Genomic DNA, 20,841 nt, shown 5'->3' with positions numbered 1-20,841 from the left:
CCGTCCTCCTGACGCAGCTTCTGCGAGCGACGAGGGTGTCCAAAGCATTAAAACTTTCCTGGGGTTACGCAGCTGGCTTTTATAACCAGCTTTAAAGCGCCTGCAGCAGGGGCGCGGTCCTTCCCCCGCCGCCATTTTGCGGGGAGGGTGAAGCGGAAGCCCCGCCCTCTGCCAGGGAAGCGGAAGCGCTACGCCGTCACTTCCGCCCGCGGCGCGGCCATCCAATGGCGGGGCGGGCTGTGTTTTGGCGCTGAATGCGAAGGGGCGCGCGGAGGCGGGCGCGCGGCCCCGCCCCGTCATGGCGGCCGTGCCGCAGAACAACCTGCGGGAGCAGCTGCAGCTCCACTCGGCCCGCGGCTCCTTCGGCAAGCTGCCCCCGCCGCGGGCCCGGCCGGCGTGAGTACGGCGTGCCGCGGGGCCCCAGCGGGCGGGGGCGCGGCCGGGGGCGCGAGCGGGCCGCTAACGAGGGGCTCGTTTCTCTCCTTAGGGGCTTTACCTTCAAGAAAACCTCTCCGGCTGGAGCCCTGCCCGGGGAGCGGGAGCCTCGGGGCCTCGCCGCCGCCTCTGCGTTAAGGGACAAAGATGTCAACACCTCCCTGCCTGCCCTCGCCTCGTCCCTCCCAGCCTCCACGGGCAAGAAAACACAAATCGGGGATTACTTTCCACCAGCAGCCGGCCCCCGCGGACAGAGCCTGCAGCCGGCCTGTGCCAGCCCGGCGCTTGCCAGGCCCCTGCTGGCCAGGCCTCGGGAGGCGTCGCAAGTCCCCGCCGGCTCTGGGAAGAGGAGCCTGCCCCAGGGGCTGTGTGGCGTTGCCACCCGGGAGGCTGGACCCGGGCCTGCAGCTGGCCCAGTCATTGCCATCGATGATGAGTGGGATGACATTGACGATTTTGATTTGTCGGTAATGGAAAAGAAGTCTTGCAGACCACCAGTCCCGTCCCCCAAGGGGCAGCAGGCCTCCTGCAAGGCTTCCCAGAGGTCAAAGCCTTGCCTGGATGAGCCACCTGGCTTTCCCAGGACTGTGGGCGATGTGCCTGGCAGCCATGACACTCTGGGGTGTGGGGAGACCTCACCGGAGGCTGAACAAGAACCCTTGTCACAGCAATCGGTGATCTATCTTGAGGATTCAGCTCCCTGCAGCAGTACCAAGGCTGCGAGGGAGGGCCTTTGGGAGAATTTACCTGCTGAGGTGATTTTGGATGGTGCCAGGGAAGAGGCTTGCCCAGGTAACTATTTTCAAGTACCAGTGAGCTAGAAGTAAATACGTTCGTGCTTGAATACAGGGGGCTTGATTTTGCAGAAGTTAGAGGGAGCTGCATGATGCTCGTATCTGACGAGCAGTCATGGGTGCGTGGATTTTGTTTGGGTAACTGCAGCTTATGAAAGTGCAGGATTGTGACTGGTGGAGGATTGTCTTTGTGGCAGAAGTAGCAGCTGGTTGCATGGTAATATTGGAGTTGCAAGACTTCCAGAAACTAAGAGCAACAATCTATAGGGATGATATAGAAAGAGAAGCACTTCTAAAATTTATATGAGAGATGTAAAATCATCTTATGCCTAAGTGTAATAATGAGAAAGACTAAACAACAAAAGGAGATATCTTCCCATTTAAAACAAAAAACCAAACCCCCTTGACGACGACCAAAAAGTTCATGACTCTGTCAGAGTGCTTCCTTGGCAGCTCAGTGTTCCGTTCAGCTTCTTTATTTTATATGCCTGGCCTCTTACGTTTTGAAACTTTTGATCTTTATTTCTGAAATTAATTTGTTTATGCAACAGAACAATATTGAATGGTGTTCAGTGATGCTGCCGTTACACAAAATGGTGAAAGGATTTGTGAACTCTGTTTTTCTTCTTAAGAATATTTTGTTACCTTTTCCCCTCTTTCGGTGAAATGAATTGTAATATGTTAAGATGTTGGCCTTTCTTAGCAAGATTTGTCTTATAAGGCACCATACATGTAAATTTACCTTCTAATTCCAGTATAGGGACTGTGTTAGTTGATGAGTCTACACTCTTTTTAAGTTAGTATTTAATATAACAATGGTTTTATAGAAAATCTTTTTTAGGAAGGTATACCTTTTAAGTTTTTCTTTTCTGACAGGAAAGGGTAACTATAGGCAAGCTTTTCCACTTAAAAGAAGGTATGTAAGGGTTTTGCCCATTATTTTTTTTAATGGGGGAGAAAAAGGGAGCAGTAATAATTTTTTTTGGTCCTTTAAAAGTCAGAAACTATGTGAAACAAGTGTTTTGAAATGTGGCTATTATTTTTTTCCCTCTGTTCAGTTGTGGTTTTGTTTATACCAAAATAAGTTTACATTGTAACCCAACAATGTTAATACACTTCCAGCTGCTAATGATAAAAGTAGCGAGAGCCAGAAGCCAAGCAGTGATGAGAAAAACACCCCCCCTGAACAGGATGAGGCCGACATCCAGCCGTTTTCAGGTACTGAGCTTGAAGAGGATGATTACCTAGATATTGTTCCACCCTCCCCTGAAGAAGAGCTGCCTTCCTTCTCACCTGCTGTAAAAAGCATTAGGTAAAACAAAGTTTCATTGGTAAAACTGTCTGATTCACTGGTAAAAAAGGCTGATTTTAAAAAGAACCATAAAAGACATGAAAGTAGTGCTTGTTAAAAAGTTGCTAATTGGATTGTGTCTGTTTGTTGTTTGGCAGGTTAGCAGCTGACAGCTGTTTCTTATGTTTTATGAAATACTTTTTAATGGCCAATATTTAAGGTGGCTTTTGCTTCAGAAAAAGTGGAGTTATTTTTTCTTTTGTAGGGGAGGGGAAAATAATTTTGAAGCAAGTCTGTAACTGTTGGCGCACAGAATGAGTGACAAACTGCTCAGCTACTTGGATTTTAACTGGATTTTCAGGAATTTATCTTTTGCACACATCTTAAATGGTGTTATTCTAAAAGATAAACTTATTGTGTGGAAACACCTTGATTTACAGACATATATATTTTAATGACTTTTTTTTTCTTTTGATGTTAGTAATGTTTTCAAAGAATCTCCCACTGGTGGAAGACCCACAGCTAGCAGCATTGAGTCCAAGTCTGGGGCGGATGCCACAATGCAGCCTGTTGCGGAAAGTACTTCTAGTGTGGAGGATGCAGGTACACAAAACATTTTGCAATTTTACGCCTCAGATTCTGGGGACTGTTTGCAACTAATCGTTTGTGTCCTATGTAGTCTGAGAGCGTTAACAGTGCACAATGGGGACAGGGAAGCAGGGGACTGAGTCTTGGGCAGGATTTTCAGGTGTTGTGTATACACTGTATAGAGTCAGAGGTTTTGTCTGATCCTGATTCCAGGTTTGTCGGTATCAGTCTGGGATACGGCACAGACCTCCTTTTCGGAACTTAAAAGCACAGATTGACCAAATTGTTCCCAAAGTCAGCTATGGCACAAAGACTCGTCACTGTCAACTGGAGCTGTGTCAGTGCTTCCATTTGATTCCCACAGGTGCTGGCTTTGAGAAATACTGAGCTAAAATGTTTCCATGTTCCACTTGCAGCTGGAAAAGTTACCAGGTAGAGGTGTGCCACAGCCTTGTTTTAAGACTGCAGGTTCAGACTTCCCTCTCAAGATATATAAAAATAGTGTATGATACTGTTCTACAGTGTCATTTAAAATTTTGTGTTTATAAATGCCCAGAGCAGTGTTTTTATTTTTATGTTTTAACAATGCTCTTCTGGAAGTCAATTCAGTCAAGCTCCACCCTGTCATACTTTAGTGTATATATAGCAAACTTCTGGTCAACGTGGACCGTTGGCTTGCTGCAAGAGGTGCTCTTCCGACCACCCAAGGGTTAGGCAAGTGTAATGGGCCAGAATTTAGTCTGAGGTATCACACCCCTGGTAGCAGCTGTTGGAGCTATGGTGCAGTTTATTGGCAAAATCGAGATGGTTTGCAGTGGTCCCAAATTTGAAAGGGAAGGTCATGAGCTGACAAATGCTGACTTTCACACATAGGAGGTTTTCTTTGATACTTTCTAGATTAGAATTGCAATGTAATATTTTGATAAAATATGTTTTAGTGTGTTTGGGGAAAGGTACTTCGAGATAAGCAAAATGCGTAACATTGAATTTTTTGAAATAAGTTTGAAAGAACTGTGATGGGGTTTGGAAGATAAATAGAGATGGACAATTAAAAGGCAAGGGCAAAAATACATAGACTGGGTGAGTTTGTGCACACAGAGAAGCTTCTTTATGAAAATGGACTTTTAAAAAATAGATTGAATTATTTAGACTGACTTACTGCAATTCACTGTCTTTTGGGAGAGTGATATAATCTTGTTACATATTCTAATAATAATTAGTATTACTGTCTGCTAAAATGACCCTATCTGACAGATAAAGGCTTGCAGCCTGAACAGCAACTCTATGATGTTATGGATGATATCTGTAAGCTGGTTGATGTCATTCCGCTTCATGAGCTGAAGTTTCTGTCATGTGCAAAAGAACTTCTCCAGCAGAGAGATCTCAGGTACGCTTTCATAAGCAGTCTTCCACATCTCCACACTCTGTGCGCAGTGGTGCCATGCCTGCAGGTGTCTCCATTGCACTGAAAAGATGATACGGAAGGGTTTTTTTAAAAAAGCTTAAAATTAGGGGGAAAAAATGAAGGGGAAAAAAAAATATCCAAAATCGCTGAAAGTGTTAACAATCCAAATGTGCTGCCAGAAGAAAGGATCCAATTCCACATTCAATCTGAGGCACAGGTAGTCCTGTATCTTTTTTTTGGAAGGTGTCCAGCACCAGGTGCTTCCCAAGAAGCAGGGTGCTGTGATGTAAACTGCTAGGTGTTTTCTTGATTTCTTGTAAGAGGAGGCATTACTTTAATATTCTGTCTGTGAGATTTGCTATCACTCACCAAAGTGGTTATGACTTCCCCTAATATCCATGTATTTGTCATCTTTCAATCTGATTATTGCTACTGCAGTCTGCTGCTTTAACTTCTGCATAATCTGATGACACAATACGTACACAAAGTATTGAGATTTGGTTTTGTTTTTTACTGGAGTGGGACTAGGTGCTTTTTCCAAATGTTCTCAGTAAAACTAATTTATTTCCTCTTATTACTGTAGTCAGACATAGTCTTTAGAGATTACATAAAAACATAATTTGGTTCAAGTGTATTTTTACTTTTGTAACTTCAGATTGATGCCTCCAAGGATTTATTTTTAATTTTTTATGCTTTACCTTGCCTGGATCAGTTCCTTGCTATTAGGAATTCTTTTATGTTATGTCTGTGGAGAAGATGTAGTAATTTTGTAATTATTTTGTTCAACGAAGTTCTGGTATTGTTCTCTCTTCCCTAGATTTGTTTGAAATATTTTTCAAATACAATGACAACAGAGTACGATGTCATTACCACCGTATCTTAATATTTTTAACAGGAGAGAGACAAAACTGTTTAGTCTGTGTTGTAGGACTTGATAAATCATTGCTTGTGACTAAATATTTTTTTTCCTTCTTCCTTCTCTTGACATCTCTCTCAGGAGAAAATTGCTAGCTAATTCTGTCACTTCAAACAAAAGTAGCATAAACTACGCTTTTCCTAGAAACTGGAAGGCTTGTGTGGAGCGGGGCCCTCTGGCGTGTCCTGGTACTGCTCTGTGCTCTACCCCAAACTGGAGCTTCAGTTCTGACAGAAGCTCACCAAAATCCACAAACCTCCCATCTATGCTTTCTGGGACTGTTAATTCAAGCAGTTTTTCTACCAAAAGAAATCAACCCTTGGATACCTCTTGTGCTTCAAAGCAAAGTATTGAGATCACCTGTCCAGAAACTACAGCGTTGTCCTCTTCCAAGGTAGATGGCAAAGAGGGAGCTTTCCACGGCCTCCGTTCTGAGGTGTCCTTCAACAGCAGCTGGGGTGAAAAACCAGGGGTGAAAAATAGTGGAAACCATCATCTGCTGGAGAGGGCTTTTACAAGCACAGCTATGAAAGGTCAGAGCAAAGCTCCTCCTAGCATTCCTGCAGAAGACCCATTAGGTGTAAAGGATACAGACTTTGACCTTGATCACTTTGATATTGATGATTTTGATGAGGACTGGGAGAATTCGGTGAATGTTCCGACACCTGAGACGCCATCTACGCCATTGTATCAGCCTGTCAGGGAAGGGCCACCTGCCAAATCGCTGCTGTCGAAGATCATGTCCAGAGCCAAAGGATCTGCTCTTGGATCAAACCCTGCTGCTCCAAAATCAAGCTTCCTGATGGGAACAAAGAACCGTTCAGGTAAATTATGCTCAGTAGGATTACTATATTCCTCTTTTAAAACTTTATTTACTTGTTTTTAAACCTAAGGCCAAGTAACTTGCTGTAGGTTATATCAGTTCCTTTTGTTTCTGTGGAAATTTCTTTTGGTTTCTTTTTGCAAAGTCATCTTCTGTTTGGGTTTTTTCCTCCAAGTGATGTCAAAAGTCTTGAATATTTATTTGCCATGCAGGTTGCAGTTGGGAAGTTGAAGCTGCTAAAATTGGAAACTAGACTGTTTCTGTGTGTTAATTAAATAATGATTCCACAGTTGTCAATTCAAAGCTGTACAACAGTTTTAGCTGTTTATGCAAAAATAATCAAAACTAGGCAGTTGTTGAAGCAAACCTAACCCCTCTGGGGCGCAGGGGTGGGTCAGTATTATTTGTGGTTACTGTAGGAATGGGTTGTAAAAAGGGGAGGTGAAAATGTTAACCCATTTTATGAGCTTCTGATATGGCTAGCACCTACTGTTGGGTGCCTGCAAACGGACAGCCTATTCATAATGGTTTGTGAGAGACAGAGTTTGTCAGTCTAAGACTTTACACAGTCATGGCTAAGAAGCTTGTTTCGAGAGATTTGCATGTAATCCAAATTCACACCTTAGCTGGTGTTAAATTCTAGATTAATGCAATTTTTTTTAGTAAGTCATGGTTTGAGTTTAAAAGGTTCAATGGGTTGAAGTTGTGGCTAAGCCATCTGTTGCAGTGAAGCAGTTTTATGTGCAAGAGTGGTAGTGTGATGATACTGTAACTTATTGTGTGTACGTTTTCTTTGTCTACTAGATCTGCCAGTTAATAACCCTGCACTAGAACGTTTCAGGGGTATGAAATTTTCCCATTCTGAAGATATGATGAATGTATTTCACAAAAAGTTTGGTTTGCACTGTTTTCGGACAAATCAGCTGGAAGCCATCAATGCCGCTCTTCTGGGTGAAGATTGTTTTATCTTAATGCCCACAGGTATGTATCTCCAAAAGTCTCACTGCTGCAGGCTTTTGAGGTCTGGCACACACGTGAGAAATAAAGAGCTGAAGCTACTTTTGCAAGACCTGTGACAAACTTTTCCTTTCGTGCCTCTGTGGAGGTAACAATAAATTGTGCTGCTTGAATTCATGGCTGCAGGTTTTCTGGAATATTGTATACACTGTGGTATGTTGATGAGGTGATTGAATTTCTGCCTTCTGTAATATTTCACATAACTCTTTGTTATCCTACATCTATCACATTAAATTTTACCAGTGACTGCCTATATTGTTTATGAAAGTGCTGTAAAATGGGAAGCAAGAAATAGGTTTCCCCTCCTCCGTTCCTTCTCCACGCTGTCTACCTTTCCTCTTGATATCTAACTTCTGTTGTGTTCTCTTTAATCCTTACAGGTGGTGGTAAAAGCTTGTGCTACCAGTTGCCAGCGTGTGTCTCAGCTGGTGTCACTATTGTTATCTCTCCACTGAGGTCACTGATAATAGATCAAGTTCAGAAACTGAAGACCTTAGATGTAAGTTCAAACAGCTTTAATTAAGCAAATTAAAAATCTGAAATTTTACAGCAAATCTTATGTCTCTCAAATATAAACTGCAAAAATTGATTAGATGGGAACTGTAAAAGGCACACAAAGTTGTCTAGGAAGAACTGAATGAGATGAACTTGAATATCTTGGCAATCTAGCCGCTGGGGGTATTGATGCTCATGTGTGTTTGTTACTGGAGCTTGGTTTTCAAGTACAGGTGCCTGATTCTTAGATTCTGAGGGTTGTATTTAAGCACATAAATAGGAGCAGCCTGGCTCTATAGCAGAAATAAGCACTAACAATTCCCGAGTCAGGAGAGTTCTGGAGATGCCAAGCATTTTTAGAAAGTAATACACAGAGAAGAGAAATGCAGGTGCAGAAGATGGATGTTCCTAAGGCTGACCACTTAAGAACTGCTTTTGCCTCAGCGAGGTGCCTTTTTCATCCTTTGTGTATTACTGAGATTTTAGATCTGTGAAACAAAGGTGGATAGCACGTTTTAAGGCAAAAAATACAGAGGTGTTTTGGAGTGTGAGACTGAAGGGACTATGATGCAGGGGTTTTGGAGCTCAGAAAAATCCTTCTTTCGTCACTTACAGGTTTTAATTAGTCTGACTTGACAGGGCCCCTGAACGGTTGTCTGCCATATAGTGACTGTTGCACAACACTACACTTTGGGCACACTCTTTGCTCGTTATGGTATCGTGATGTGCCATGGAAGCCAGATAAACTGGCAGTCTGACTCCTGGGGATTTGTAGCTGCAGAAGATATTTCCTCTGCAGAGCTGCAGCTGCCTCTTGCAAGAGGAAGAGGAGACAACCAGGCAGAGCTGGCTCTGTTGGTGTGACCTATTCTGGCATTGTTTTTGTCCTTAGGATCTAATTCCTTTATTATTATTCAGCATGAATAGTAAGTTACACTTTCAAACTCAATATTAAATTGCTGCTCCAAGTTGTATTCGATTTCTTCTGATGCAATGTTGTTCTGTGTTTGGGGGCACTGTTACTGAGGGTGTTATGTTTTTGTGCTTCTTGGAAACTTTGTTTCTTATCTGAAGATCTCTGTTTTCACAATTCAATGTCAAACTTAGAGCATATTGAGCAGTAAACAAACATCACATCTATTTTCTTTACTGGAAAGTGAGTTCAAAGAAAACAGACAAATCCCTTAAGTCAGCTATTGGTCTGCTGGTAGAATTGGGAGCAAAATAATAGAATTTGGCATATAGTCTTTTGGCTTTATCACTAGAAAAATTCTGTGATGTCTACAGTACAGTGGGGGTACAAATGCTATCTATGATTACACAAAGCAGCACTGAAAATGTGATGTTCGTTGAGGATTTTTTTCTCTGGTTTATAACTAGATGTAGGATTCTTTGCAGGTTCTTCTGTTTTGTGCTTATTAAAACTTTATATTTTTTTAATATAGATTGCTGCGACGTATCTGACTGGTGATAGAACAGATACTGATGCTTCAAAAATATATATGCAGTTATCAAAAAAAGATCCTGTAATAAAGCTTCTTTATGTTACCCCTGAGAAGGTTTGTATTTAATTGGAATTTTAAAATCATGGAGGCAAAAAGAGGAGGATTACTATGAAGTATTAAAGGTGAAACACTGAAACTTAGAGTAGGTTTCTGGGGGAAAAAGAAATCGTTAAACATTTTTTAGGTAACTCAGTAAGACTGTACAGATGTATCTAATTTCAATCATTAATTAAGCAAGAATGAGAACTGAGTAGGTCTATACAGCCTAAATCTTAAAAAAAAAAAAACAAAAACCATGCCCATCCATTTCCACATATCTTATTACATATTAGTGGCTAATTGCTGTCAAGTAGCTATTAGAATCTAGACTACTATGAATAGGATAATATAGGGAGAAAATATTTAACTGTCAAGGTAATACGTGATTGGCAAAAGATTGCCTTATACTTAATTATATACTGCCTGTTAAAAATTGTTATTCCACAAGAGCTTTGTAAGAGGGGACTGTTCAGTGTGCTGATTACGCTTCTTTCTTCAGCATTGTCTTTCCCTGTCTTTTGTGACATGAATCATTTAAATCTACTCAGATTGTAGGACCTCTAAATAGATGATCGTGGAACCTTGCCACAATCCCACACCATCTGCTTCATTGTCAATTAAAATGAAGCCGATTGCCACCTTCTTTATGCCTTCAAGCTTTACCTGTGCAGTCAAGGTTAACTTTGCATTTTGAACAATTGAGTACAATTGTTTCTGTATTCTTAGTCAGGTAGGGTCACACTTTGCTGTTAGTTTGCTTTCTAATGCTGCTGGTGGATGTGTACCTAGATTTGTGCGAGCAACCGACTGATGTCAGCCCTGGAAAATCTCTACGACAGGAAACTCCTAGCACGTTTTGTCATTGATGAGGCCCACTGTGTCAGCCAGGTAAAAACCTTGATTAGTTTTTCAAAATGGCAAAACACTTAGTTGGAGCATCTGACTCAGTTATACTTAAATTTTGTTTTTTAAACCAGTGGGGTCATGATTTTCGGCAAGACTACAAACGATTGAATATGCTCCGCAAGAAGTTTCACTCTGTTCCTATGATGGCTCTTACTGCCACTGCTAACCCCAGAGTACAGAAGGATATTCAGAATCAGCTTGAGATGCTAAAACCACAAGTGTAAGTTGCTCAGCAGTTTCCTGAAACAATTTGTTTGTGCCATGGAAATAATGAGTGGACAAGTAGTGAAGTAAGAAAAGCATAATAGGTCCATCTGAAATATGTACATAGTTGTGTGTGATTAAATTCCATGCATACATTCTCATTTAATGTGAGTTATATGCAAAATATTGAAGTAAGAGGAAGAAAACCAATTTGCCCAACTCCTTCTTGCATGATTAAGGAAGCTGTTTGATAGAAAATAACATCAGGAAATTTTCTATATCACTGACAGAATGTGAAAGTTGTGTTTTAGGGTGCTTTTCATGAGACTGCTGGAAAACTGCAAAAGCTGGAAGTGGTTTTTTAATTAGCATTGGCAGTAACATAGACGATGAAGTACCACTGGGCCTGCATTGTGTTGTAGTGTGTTTGTTGTACACAACGGAAAAATATTCTGTTTTGTTTAATTTCTTATTTTAGAAACCTATTTTAGTGTAGAAGGAGGGAGGCGACACTAAATTTTGCAAATTTGATCAGTCAAATGTGGATGCTAGTATTCAAAAGGAGAATGAAGGCGAGGCAAATCACTCTCTGTGTCTTTGGTTTATGGGCCTTTCTTCCTTCTACATAGTACCACGTAGTTTTGTTTTTTTCACAGCCACAGGAAAAATGCAGAAATTTTAGACCCTAAGTATGGGCAATGTTAATCTCCATGGGCATAGTGGAACAATAATTCCTTTGCAGATAACACAGAACAAGTAGCAGTTGAATTTAGGACATTCCAGTCGATACCTAGCTTGTTCAAAGGATTGCTGTGCCCATAGAGCTGACGAGCATCCATGAACCGTCTTGTTTCAGGTTTACAATGAGCTTCAACAGGCATAACTTGAAATACGATGTATTGCCCAAGAAGCCGAAGAAGGTGGCAATGGATTGCTTGGAATGGATTAAAAAATATCATCCGTGTGAGTATTGAGCAGCATAGTGTGCTTGCATACCTTTTTATGAACTACTTTCAAGGCAGGAAAAGTTTTTATAATGCTGTAAAACCCCCAAACTTCTGCCTTTCTGGAAGTGACTATTGTACAAGAAAAACAAGTTGGAGGCAAAATTATGTTATTGATAATGGTAATCAGATTTATGGGCATTCTAAAGTTAAGAATTCGAGTTAGGATGGAAAAGTAAATTATGGTAATGCTCTTGAGTAATCTTTCTGGAGGTTGCCAGACCTTTTACCTTAGTGTCTTCAGAGTATAAAGGCCACTTAACATCCATACTGTTTTAATTGTTTTAATTCTGTGGTCTGCTTTTCCATGGTTCCCTTGAAGATGTCTTCAGAGATTCCTATCTTTCTAGGCTCACTTTTGGAGTCCTGCAGCTCACGTTGCTGGAACTTGGCCACACCAAGCTCCCTTCATAGTTTCCCTCATGCTGTAACCCCATCTATCATTGACTAAACTGCTCTAGCTCTTGATTTATGTAGTTCTTTATTCACGTATTTTAAATCCTAACATTGGACAGTACTGAGCAGGAAAACTTTTCTTGATACCACCTCACCAAAAAAACAGGAAATAGGGCGAGGAGAAGCTAACAAAACCATCTTGATATTAATAAAATTACTTTTCTTTATTATTAAGTAGTTATTGCATTACACTTACCAAATTCTCCCTATTACAATAAATGTATTTGCTTCACAGGTTTGACTGTTAAGCAAGTGAAAGGGAATAAGGCTGTATTGTAACACAAACCTTTTTTTTTTTTTTATACATTTGCAGATGACTCTGGAATAATTTATTGCCTTTCACGTCATGAATGTGACACAACAGCGGCTGTTCTGCAGAAGGAAGGTCTTGCTGCACTTGCCTATCATGCTGGCCTCACTGATTCCAACAGAGATCTTGTACAGAGGAAGTGGATTAACCAAGAAGGGTGCCAGGTAAAAGCAAAGCAGCTGGGGGCGGGAGGTGGAGGGGAGTGACTGGAAATTAGAGAACTTTCATCCCTCTTGGCCTAGTAAATGAAAGCGAAGTTGTGTAATGTTATTGCCAAATCGGATGCAGTATTAAATAACTGATCTGGACAGATCTGCCAAAACACATTCACCATCTCTTGGTCGGGAATTTTACAAATCAAAGACTGCAGCACTGCACCCAAGGTATGATACTCCAGTAGGAAGGAACCAAACTGTGCAAGGCTTCTGGAACAGCTCTAGGCACGCTGCTGAATTGTATATTGAGACTCAGATTTGGAGCTTTCTCTTTGGAATAGCTCTCCTGAAAGAAGAGCCAGTTTTGCCAGTTTTGTAATCCTGATCGCCTGTCTGTTTTTGGAGCAGAACACTGCATTAATAATTTTCATAACTAAATTGTTATTTCCTTCCTAGGTTATCTGTGCAACAATTGCCTTTGGAATGGGAATTGATAAACCTGATGTGCGCTATGTGATCCATGCTTCTCTTCCTAAATCTATAGAAGGTTACTATCAAGAATCTGGCAGAGCTGGACGAGATGGTGAAATGTCTCACTGTGTGCTCTTCTACAGCTACAGTGACGTAACCAGACTTAGAAGGCTAATACTAAGTGAGTTCTCGTATTTGTAACTTAATGGAGGCAATATTAAAGAAGTCACCTAGTTACTGGTCTCCATTTCATTTAGACTGTGCTACTTTCTCATTTAGAAGTGCTGTATATAGCATGGTATCGCAGAGATGGGAGAACTATGCATCTTCACCCGAATGGCTTTCTGTAATGAAAGATTTTTGTCACTTGTGCTTAATTTTAGTCAAAAACATTTTTCTTCATACGTATCCATCTCTTGATTCTTGTAATTCTAGGCTTATTTCCCTTCTCCATTCTTTAAAACTTTAGTGGTAAAATCTGACTCAGGTTAGTTCAACTAATAACCTACTCATTTTTTTTTTTTAATCGAAAAAGAACATTGTGTTTTGTCTATCTGATAACATATAAAAATGCAGAGGTGCAATTTAACAAATAAAATGGAATTTATTGCATTTCAGTGGAGAAAGACGGAAACAGTCACACAAGACAGACCCACTTTAACAACCTGTACAGCATGGTTCACTACTGTGAGAACGTAATTGATTGCCGGAGAATTCAGCTTTTGGCCTACTTCGGGGAAACTGATTTCAATCCTACCTTCTGTAAGGATCACCCAGAAGTAATTTGCGATAACTGCAGTAGAAAGAAGGTAAAAATCGTAGCTCTTATTTACAGTGTTGTTAAAAATGATTTTGTGTTTAGCTGCGTTTAAAAAGTGGTTACATGACATTTGGGAAGGCAAATGGAGAAAATTAATAAGATGCCTTGTATTTTTGTGATGCTAGATGCTTCGAATTACTTCCAGGGTTTAACCTAGAGTAGACTTATACAGAATACCCATGGACATCCATATGATGCTCCTACTTCTGTCAGCGGAGGACTAGTGAGGTGTAAGGCTGTTTCTTAGTGTCAGTTTTCTTGACTACAGTGCTTATAGGAGGCAGGAGCTGATAAAAGGTCCACTGGAATGGCTATGGGGAAATCTCTTCAACTGCCTATTCTGATGTTTTCAAGGCAGCTTCGTGCTGCCAGAGTAGCACAAGTGCCACATTAGGAGGTGCATGCTGCTTGAGGTGGCCCAGAGATTAGGGTTTATGCATGAAGGATTGAAGCAAACTTGTTAGTGGCATGAACAGGAGTAGGAGAGGGGATAGCTGTTGAAGCAGACAGGGGGAGCAGTTACTGAGCTCTCCAAACCACATCCGTTTTATACCTAATAATATTGCTTCTCAGCCCTGTGTTAAGCATTACTTTTCACAGTTGTGATTGTAAAAAATTTGACTAGAATAATGTGTATTCAGTCCAGTCTTCTCATTTTAATGCATACTAGAAGTGTAAGTTGTAGTGCATGGCAGCAGAATAATTGCAGGAATGTTCTCCAAACAATTCACCTTGATTACCAGTATTTACACAGCAATCTTGCTGCTCACTCTATAGAATTAACACAACAGAGATGATCTACAATCAGTCAGTATGTATTATTGCATTTTCCAGGGTATTATCAAGGTAATATCAAATCTGGAATTCCTGTGAGAATATTGTATCACTGTAGGTGTACTAACTAGAAAATCACTATTTCTCTGTTTGGAACAAAATGAATTCATGATTGGAAAAAGCTCAATAATGAAAAACAACGTTGTCAGTAACAACTTGCATTAGGAGAGAACCACATAATGTTGTTTCCTGATCAAGTCTATTTTAATAGGATTACAAATCAAGAAATGTAACAGATGAAGTGAAGAGCATTATAAGATTTGTACAAGAGCATTGTGGACGAAGGGGACAAATAAATGGAAAGAGAAATACAGGTTCTGGAAGATACACGTTGAATATGATGGTAGACATTTTCTTAGGTAAGTACTGTTCTTCCCGAAACAACATCTAAATAGACTTGGTGCATAAATTCCTGACTAAGTATCAGGAGATCTGTGCAATACCAGCAGTGGTTTAAAAGAAGATAAATTTTGCAGAATTATTCTTCCCAGGAATCTCTTGATGGTAGATGATCCAAAAGAAATGAGACTTAAAGCTTTAATCCGTTTTATGTTGCTATAGTGATAATATTAGTTTTCTGGTGGTGCTTGGAGTGTCTGATGCTTAAACATGTGGGGGTTTTGTATTGGTTTTTTTTATGTGCATAGACTATGGAATACTCTGGGGAATCTTCCACAGGTCTCTAAATACATACATGTGTAGGCTTTCTAATCGCAGGCTAATCCTGTGATTTCTGTTGCACAGGTACAGCGAGTGCAAAGATTCAGTCTGGAATATTTGGGAAGGGAGCTGCCTACTCAAGGCATAATGTTGAAAGATTGTTTAGAAAGCTGGTCTTAGACAAGATTCTGGATGAAGAGTTGTACATCACAGCTAATGACCAAGCGGTTGCATATATAGTTCTAGGAGAGAAATCTCAGGCTGTGCTAAATGGATCGCTACAGGTATGTAACCATTTTTTTTTTTTTTTCAATTGAACTTACTGGTTTTAAGTGCTACAGTTCTTAAGCAGCATATACCCTAAGATTAAACACAGTTTGCCTACCAGCTGAAGTACAGAAACTAATCTTTAGCAGATGCAGGGAACAGAATCCAACAAGCATGATTTCTAGTCCAGTATTCTAATAACATTGTGAAGCAAAAGGTGAGTTTCAGAGGATTGGAGAGGATTAAAGCCTTCTTTTCTTGCCCCATCAGTCTGATTCCAGCTTGACAAGAAAGGAAAGTTATGACCAACACAAAAAAAAGCAAGCTAAGAAGAAGCAACAGCACTACCTTCTCCTGCATTTTCTGCAGTTTTTTTCCAGTCATTGGTGAGCTCTGATGGAAAACGCACTTCAAGAAGGTCATGGAACCAGTCCCAGAATTGCTTGAGGCAGTGGCTCCTCTGCATTAGTGCTCTGTTTGGAGAAGAGCCCTCAGTGTTAGGCCTAGTGACCTCTGTTTAAAGCTAGCTGTGAATTGGGCTCTCAGGATTTTTTCCCTGTGTTGTGTGTATACTCTCCTAGTTCTCTGTAGAAGAAATTTAGGGGCAGTTAAGTAGCCTGGAAAAAAAAAAAAAAAAACAACCAACCAACAAACCAGAACATTTTAAAAGTGTATACTGGGTAAATAGTGTTTTTTAGTCCATTAAGGAATACTTTCAGTTTCCTCCACTGTTTTCCTGTGTTATCAATCAGTCTTCTAACAATATCTATGCAAAAACTCCCCTGACAGAAGTTATTGATTGGTTTATTTTAACAGGTGGAGTTTCATGAAACAGAAAGTGCCAGTGCCATCAGAAAGCAAAAGGCTTCCATGGCAAAAATGTCACAGCGGGAAGAGATGGTTAAAAAGTGCCTTGGGGAACTTACAGACACATGCAAAACGCTTGGGAAAATCTTTGATGTGCATTACTTCAATATTTTCAGTACTTCAACTCTAAAGAAAATAGCGGGTAATGTCAGCTTTTCATTACTTGGAACCGCTGTCGGCAGTAGACCGCATGTGCAATTGTAGCCTCTTCTGACAAAAAAAATCTAGAGTTTCTAACACTTAGTGAGAACAGGCTTAAGTGTACATAACTGTGCGAGTCCTATGGAAGTAGCTGACAGTAGAGATTCCTTGGAGCTGCAGTTCATGCTGTAGCAGTCCTGCTGCGTAAGTACAAGAGCCACCCAAATAACGATACTGCAGAACAAACTTTGAAGCATTGCCAGAAAAAACTTTTGGACTAGTTTTTTGTACTAACAGACTAGAAACAAATATGCTAGAATAAAGGCTTACTTCCTTAAGGACTTAATGCACAGAGTGGCCCTAAAAGGAATTAATTTCCTCGAGAATACTCTACCATGACCTCTGTCTTTCAAGAAAGTTTGTTTGACATGTCTAATTGGTACTTTGTTACATTACAGAAACCTTGTCATCCGATGTGGAAGTTTTACTGCAGATTGATGGTGTCACAGAAGACAAACTGGAAAAATATGGTGCAGAAATAATTAAAGTGATGGATAAGTACTCTGAATGGACCATACCAGGTTTAGTATGCTTTGTACCTGAACCTGACCTTTCCTGTTTAGTACCCCTTTCTCCTCTTCTATCAGAAGTTTTGCTCAAAAGTTCCCTTGTTTAAATAAAAGTAACTAATTCATACAGTATAATAATTACAAACAGGGAAAAATTGCACACTTTCAGAAATACACAGAGGTCTGCTATCTTCTCACTAGTTAAATTCAGCTATCTCTGAAAGACTAAAAAAGGAAAATGAGAACTAAGCAGCAGACTGCTCTGCTCCTGACCATTAGTTATTGGGATTTATGTAATATGTTTAGTTATAATGATAATTCTGACTGTAAAGGTAAAGGTCTTGCACCTCCTGCATATTTTTACACCTGTGTCTACTATGTATAGGGTAACACTGTAGTCTGGCAGGTAATCAATAACTACTACCTTTTATTTTTCATAGTAATTGAGGTCAGCAAGTTCAGGTCTTCACTGACTAGTCCTTGCTCAAATGTGAAGAATTTTCAAATCTAGGTGAAAAATAAAGGCTGTTGGATCAGAATGGTAGTATTTTAAAATGCCTTTGCACAACTCTAACCTTATTTAAAAAGTTCAGCTCCGTGGAGAATTGAGCCCTGAGACTAGTAAACCTGGTAACTTCACATGAGTGCAGCACATAGCCTATGTTGTGATTAGACTATTTAATACAGCTTGGCTGTTAGATTGGACGTTGGGGCCTGCAGTTTTAAAATTACTCATGTTAAAGTCTAAGGAGGCTGTGCTTTCATACACTGCAATCTGAGTAAATGTATGTCTACAAAGTTGATTTTTAAGTATTTTATTCTACTGCCTGTGCAAAGAATCATGTCCCTCTTGATCATCACTGATTGAGAAGGAGCTCTCAGCTGAGCCTTTATGCATCTCCTAATGCTGTTTTTAAAAACAAGTGCCATATTTGACTCTAGTATTTATGGCATATTCCATAAATCTTTCCAGCTGACATAGGGATGTGTGTAAAGGCAGAAAGCAGAGTGTTACCAAAACAGTTTAGACAAGAAGCTAAGCTAGAGAAAATAGGGCTAGCCAGTATTCTTCTATGTCATGAGATAAACCAAAACTGCTTTCTGTCCTTTACATCAGCCTATGAAACATGTATAGCTGAGCCTGGAGCATCACCAGGATGAAGGCAGTGCAAAGGAGGTTTTGAACTGCAAGGACAGAAGTTTTGATACAATCAGTGTGTGCTGGGTGACTGTTCTGGCTGGCCCAGGCAATATCTTAATTTTGTTAGTTTTAACTCTCTGCCTGTCCACAGAAGATGCTGCCTGCCAAAGTGTGGACACAGCTACGGGAAGTACTGCCACACCTGAAAGTGATGAAGCAGCGGAAGATGCAGTTACAACCTCAAGCTATTTTTGCAATAATGCAAACCAAAGAAGGAAAAGGAAAAGGCAAAGGCCGCCAAACTTCAGAGAATCAAAGAGGAAAAAACCAAGTAATGGTGGTGTCCAGCAGTTTCTTCCCAAAGGGTACGTTGCTTGCAGTCATTTATAACTTTTCTTCATCCTGAATAGCACGGTGATGACCCCAGGATTGCACTGTTAATCAAGAAAACCAGTAGGATAAATATGGGCTTTAAAGAAGGGCATTATAATTATCCCATTACCTGGTAACAACAGCTCTGCTTTGGTTTTCTAGTGTGTTTTGTTTAAAAAGCTCCTGGTGAGGAAGGATATTGAACAATTGCCCTTTGTTTCTCACTCTTGATTGCCACAAGCTAAGTAGTGTCACTGAATTTCAGTGTGTTGCCATAGCCATTATTAGTAGGCTGACTGGATTCTGTGCTTGGAAACATGAAGAGGGCTTAAAACTTCGATTTGACGGAATATTTGAACTTCAGTGCCCAGTCCCTCATTAATTCATGTTCTCCCTCTGTATGGTACAAGGCAATGTCTGCATCAAGAGCATACCATTTGGATCCCAGAGTCAGGTTGGTCTTGAGCTTCTAGGGCAGATCCACCACCAAACTGTCACAGGGTGATGAAGAAGCCAGGCTGGGCCTCATCCTATGGGTTGATGACCTTATTTTAGCAGTTCATGTAGTGATTAGTCTGGTAATTCAAGTAGCCAGCAGTTTGTGCTTGAAGGTCCATGCTTCGAAAACATGATGATTAATCAGTACTGAAAGGGAACAAATAAAAAAGGAGATATGGTTGGAGAAATTCTGCCCTCCCAAAACCCTCTTTAAAAACAGGGCAGGGGTGACTTTAGAAAACTTGAGCAGTAGGTTCTTATTTGGGTTTTATAGTCATGCCTTTTACAGGTTTGCTGTGCTCGTAGCTTGCCTTGCACGAAAAGGAATTAAAATTCCCTCAGCTGTGGTATGGTCAGGGTATCTAATCCCTCAGCCTAGAAATTTTACCTCATTTGGTATATGAGATAAGACACATGAGGTACAAAAGAGTGGTTAGCAGATAACCTACATCTTGCATTTCTGAAATAATTCTTTGCATGGGGTTTTATTCAGTCTGTATGTGTCACAGAAATTATTGCATTATCTATATATTGCAGCTGGGAGTTCAGGCCATTCGGAAGAGTAGCTCTAAATAGTACCAATGTGCTCTCCAAAACATTCTGTGCAATCCCCACCTGAAGAGCCATGCCTAAATTTTAAAGACTGTTAGGTTTTATTGGTATATTAACTACCTAGATTTTATTGCTTTAATATTGCATTCATCATCAACGATAAAATATGGTCTGCCTTATCAAAACACATTGCTTTCTGTCGTCGTCTGTTCTTTCCAAGGTTGTCTCCTTCTTTGCCCTGTTTTTCTTTATTATGGTCTTTGCTTTTTGTAGCAAATAGCTACAAAACTCCCAGCTCAGTAGGTTTTACTCTCACCTTTTTCACCTTCCCATCTACTAAAATACTAGTCGTCAAATGCTGTTGACCCTGAAGTGTCACTTAATGTTGATAGTCTAATTGGATTAATTGGAGTCAGGCTGGTTCAGCATTCTCCGTCCCTGTTTCAGGCTGCTTCTTGCCCTTAGGCAAATACCACACCAACAGCTGCACTCGATTTACATTTCAAAGGTGTTTTTGCAGCCATCTGTATTAAAAAAAAAAATTTAAAATGAAAGCATAGTCTTCTAGAAAAACCTGATGGTGGTGATATATGTACAGCATGGGTGTAGGGAATGTGGCAGGTAAAGCAGGTGTCTGACACATACCTTGTCTCTCAATTTTGCAGTGGTTACAGAAGGACCAGAAAGCCGCCTAGCTCGAAGGCTCCAGCTTCATCTGGCTACAGTTCGGCATTACCCGGTGTTCGTGCCACACAAGGAGCTGCTGGAAAGCTGGGGATTATGGCAGCACCAAAACCTAAAACCAGACCATTCCTTCAGCCTTCATATTCAGTATTCTAACCAAGAAAATGTAAATACTGTATAAAAGCAAGCCCTGAAGACGCAATCATTGTTTATTAAATTTTTGTTTCATTTGCTAAACCTTCCAAGACTTGTATATTTGTCAGGTACGAAACCTCACATTAAATAAATGTTTTTAAACTCCTAAGTTTATTTTACCTTTCTACTACAAACTGACTGGTTCTAGAAACTCTGCTATTTCAGTGAAAATACTCCCTGTAAGCCTGCTTTACAGCTACCTTGGGGACACACTTGAGACCACAAATCAAAAGCGGTTACTGGAACTGCACATCCTCAAGCTGTGCTTGCCTCTGTTCTTCTCCCTTGCTACTTGCATGAGCACTTGAGAGCTCGAGACCTGAGCTGCTCTTCTGAAAATGCAATCTTGGTATGTTCACCCAAGGTAGAAAATATGATTAAGGTTTATAAGTTTCAAATGTTTTTCTCCAGGTAGCAGGGCTGCCTG

General features: G+C 40.5%; 1 protein-coding gene across 2 annotated transcripts; it reads left to right on the top strand.

Annotated features, from left to right (window-relative positions):
- Positions 1-27: 27 nt before the first annotated feature.
- BLM (BLM RecQ like helicase) lies at positions 28-20,523 on the top strand. Of its 2 annotated transcripts, none has more exons than XM_080394995.1 (21): positions 28-396; positions 488-1,227; positions 2,352-2,541; positions 3,002-3,123; positions 4,363-4,495; positions 5,511-6,253; positions 7,057-7,233; positions 7,650-7,768; positions 9,210-9,323; positions 10,098-10,196; positions 10,286-10,434; positions 11,275-11,381; positions 12,192-12,352; positions 12,800-12,995; positions 13,433-13,623; positions 14,680-14,827; positions 15,213-15,412; positions 16,212-16,404; positions 16,862-16,984; positions 18,268-18,478; positions 20,201-20,523. In XM_080394995.1, the coding sequence occupies exons 1-21, from the start codon at positions 299-301 to the stop codon at positions 20,373-20,375; spliced, it is 4,389 nt and encodes a 1,462-aa protein (XP_080251121.1). In that variant the 5' UTR covers positions 28-298; the 3' UTR covers positions 20,376-20,523. The 2 variants fall into 2 exon arrangements, with proteins under 2 accessions (XP_080251121.1, XP_080251120.1); XM_080394994.1 differs by having other exon boundaries at positions 18,265-18,478.
- Positions 20,524-20,841: the final 318 nt, after the last annotated feature.

This window comes from Falco punctatus (genome assembly GCF_963210335.1).
Source record: "Falco punctatus genome assembly, chromosome: 7".
NCBI classification, from domain to species: domain Eukaryota; kingdom Metazoa; phylum Chordata; class Aves; order Falconiformes; family Falconidae; genus Falco; species Falco punctatus.
Note: the sequence above shows the minus strand (reverse complement) of the source record. Positions and strands in the feature narration are given on the sequence as shown.

Bases quoted from the DNA above. Each gene is read 5' to 3' on its own strand.
- BLM (XM_080394994.1), top strand. From the start codon at position 299: ATGGCGGCCGTGCCGCAGAACAACCTGCGGGAGCAGCTGCAGCTCCAC. The intron at 1,228-2,351 runs GTAACTATTTTC...ATACACTTCCAG, and splicing joins CAGGGAAGAGGCTTGCCCAG to CTGCTAATGATAAAAGTAGC. The intron at 16,985-18,264 runs GTTTAGTATGCT...GCCTGTCCACAG, and splicing joins CTCTGAATGGACCATACCAG to AAGATGCTGCCTGCCAAAGT.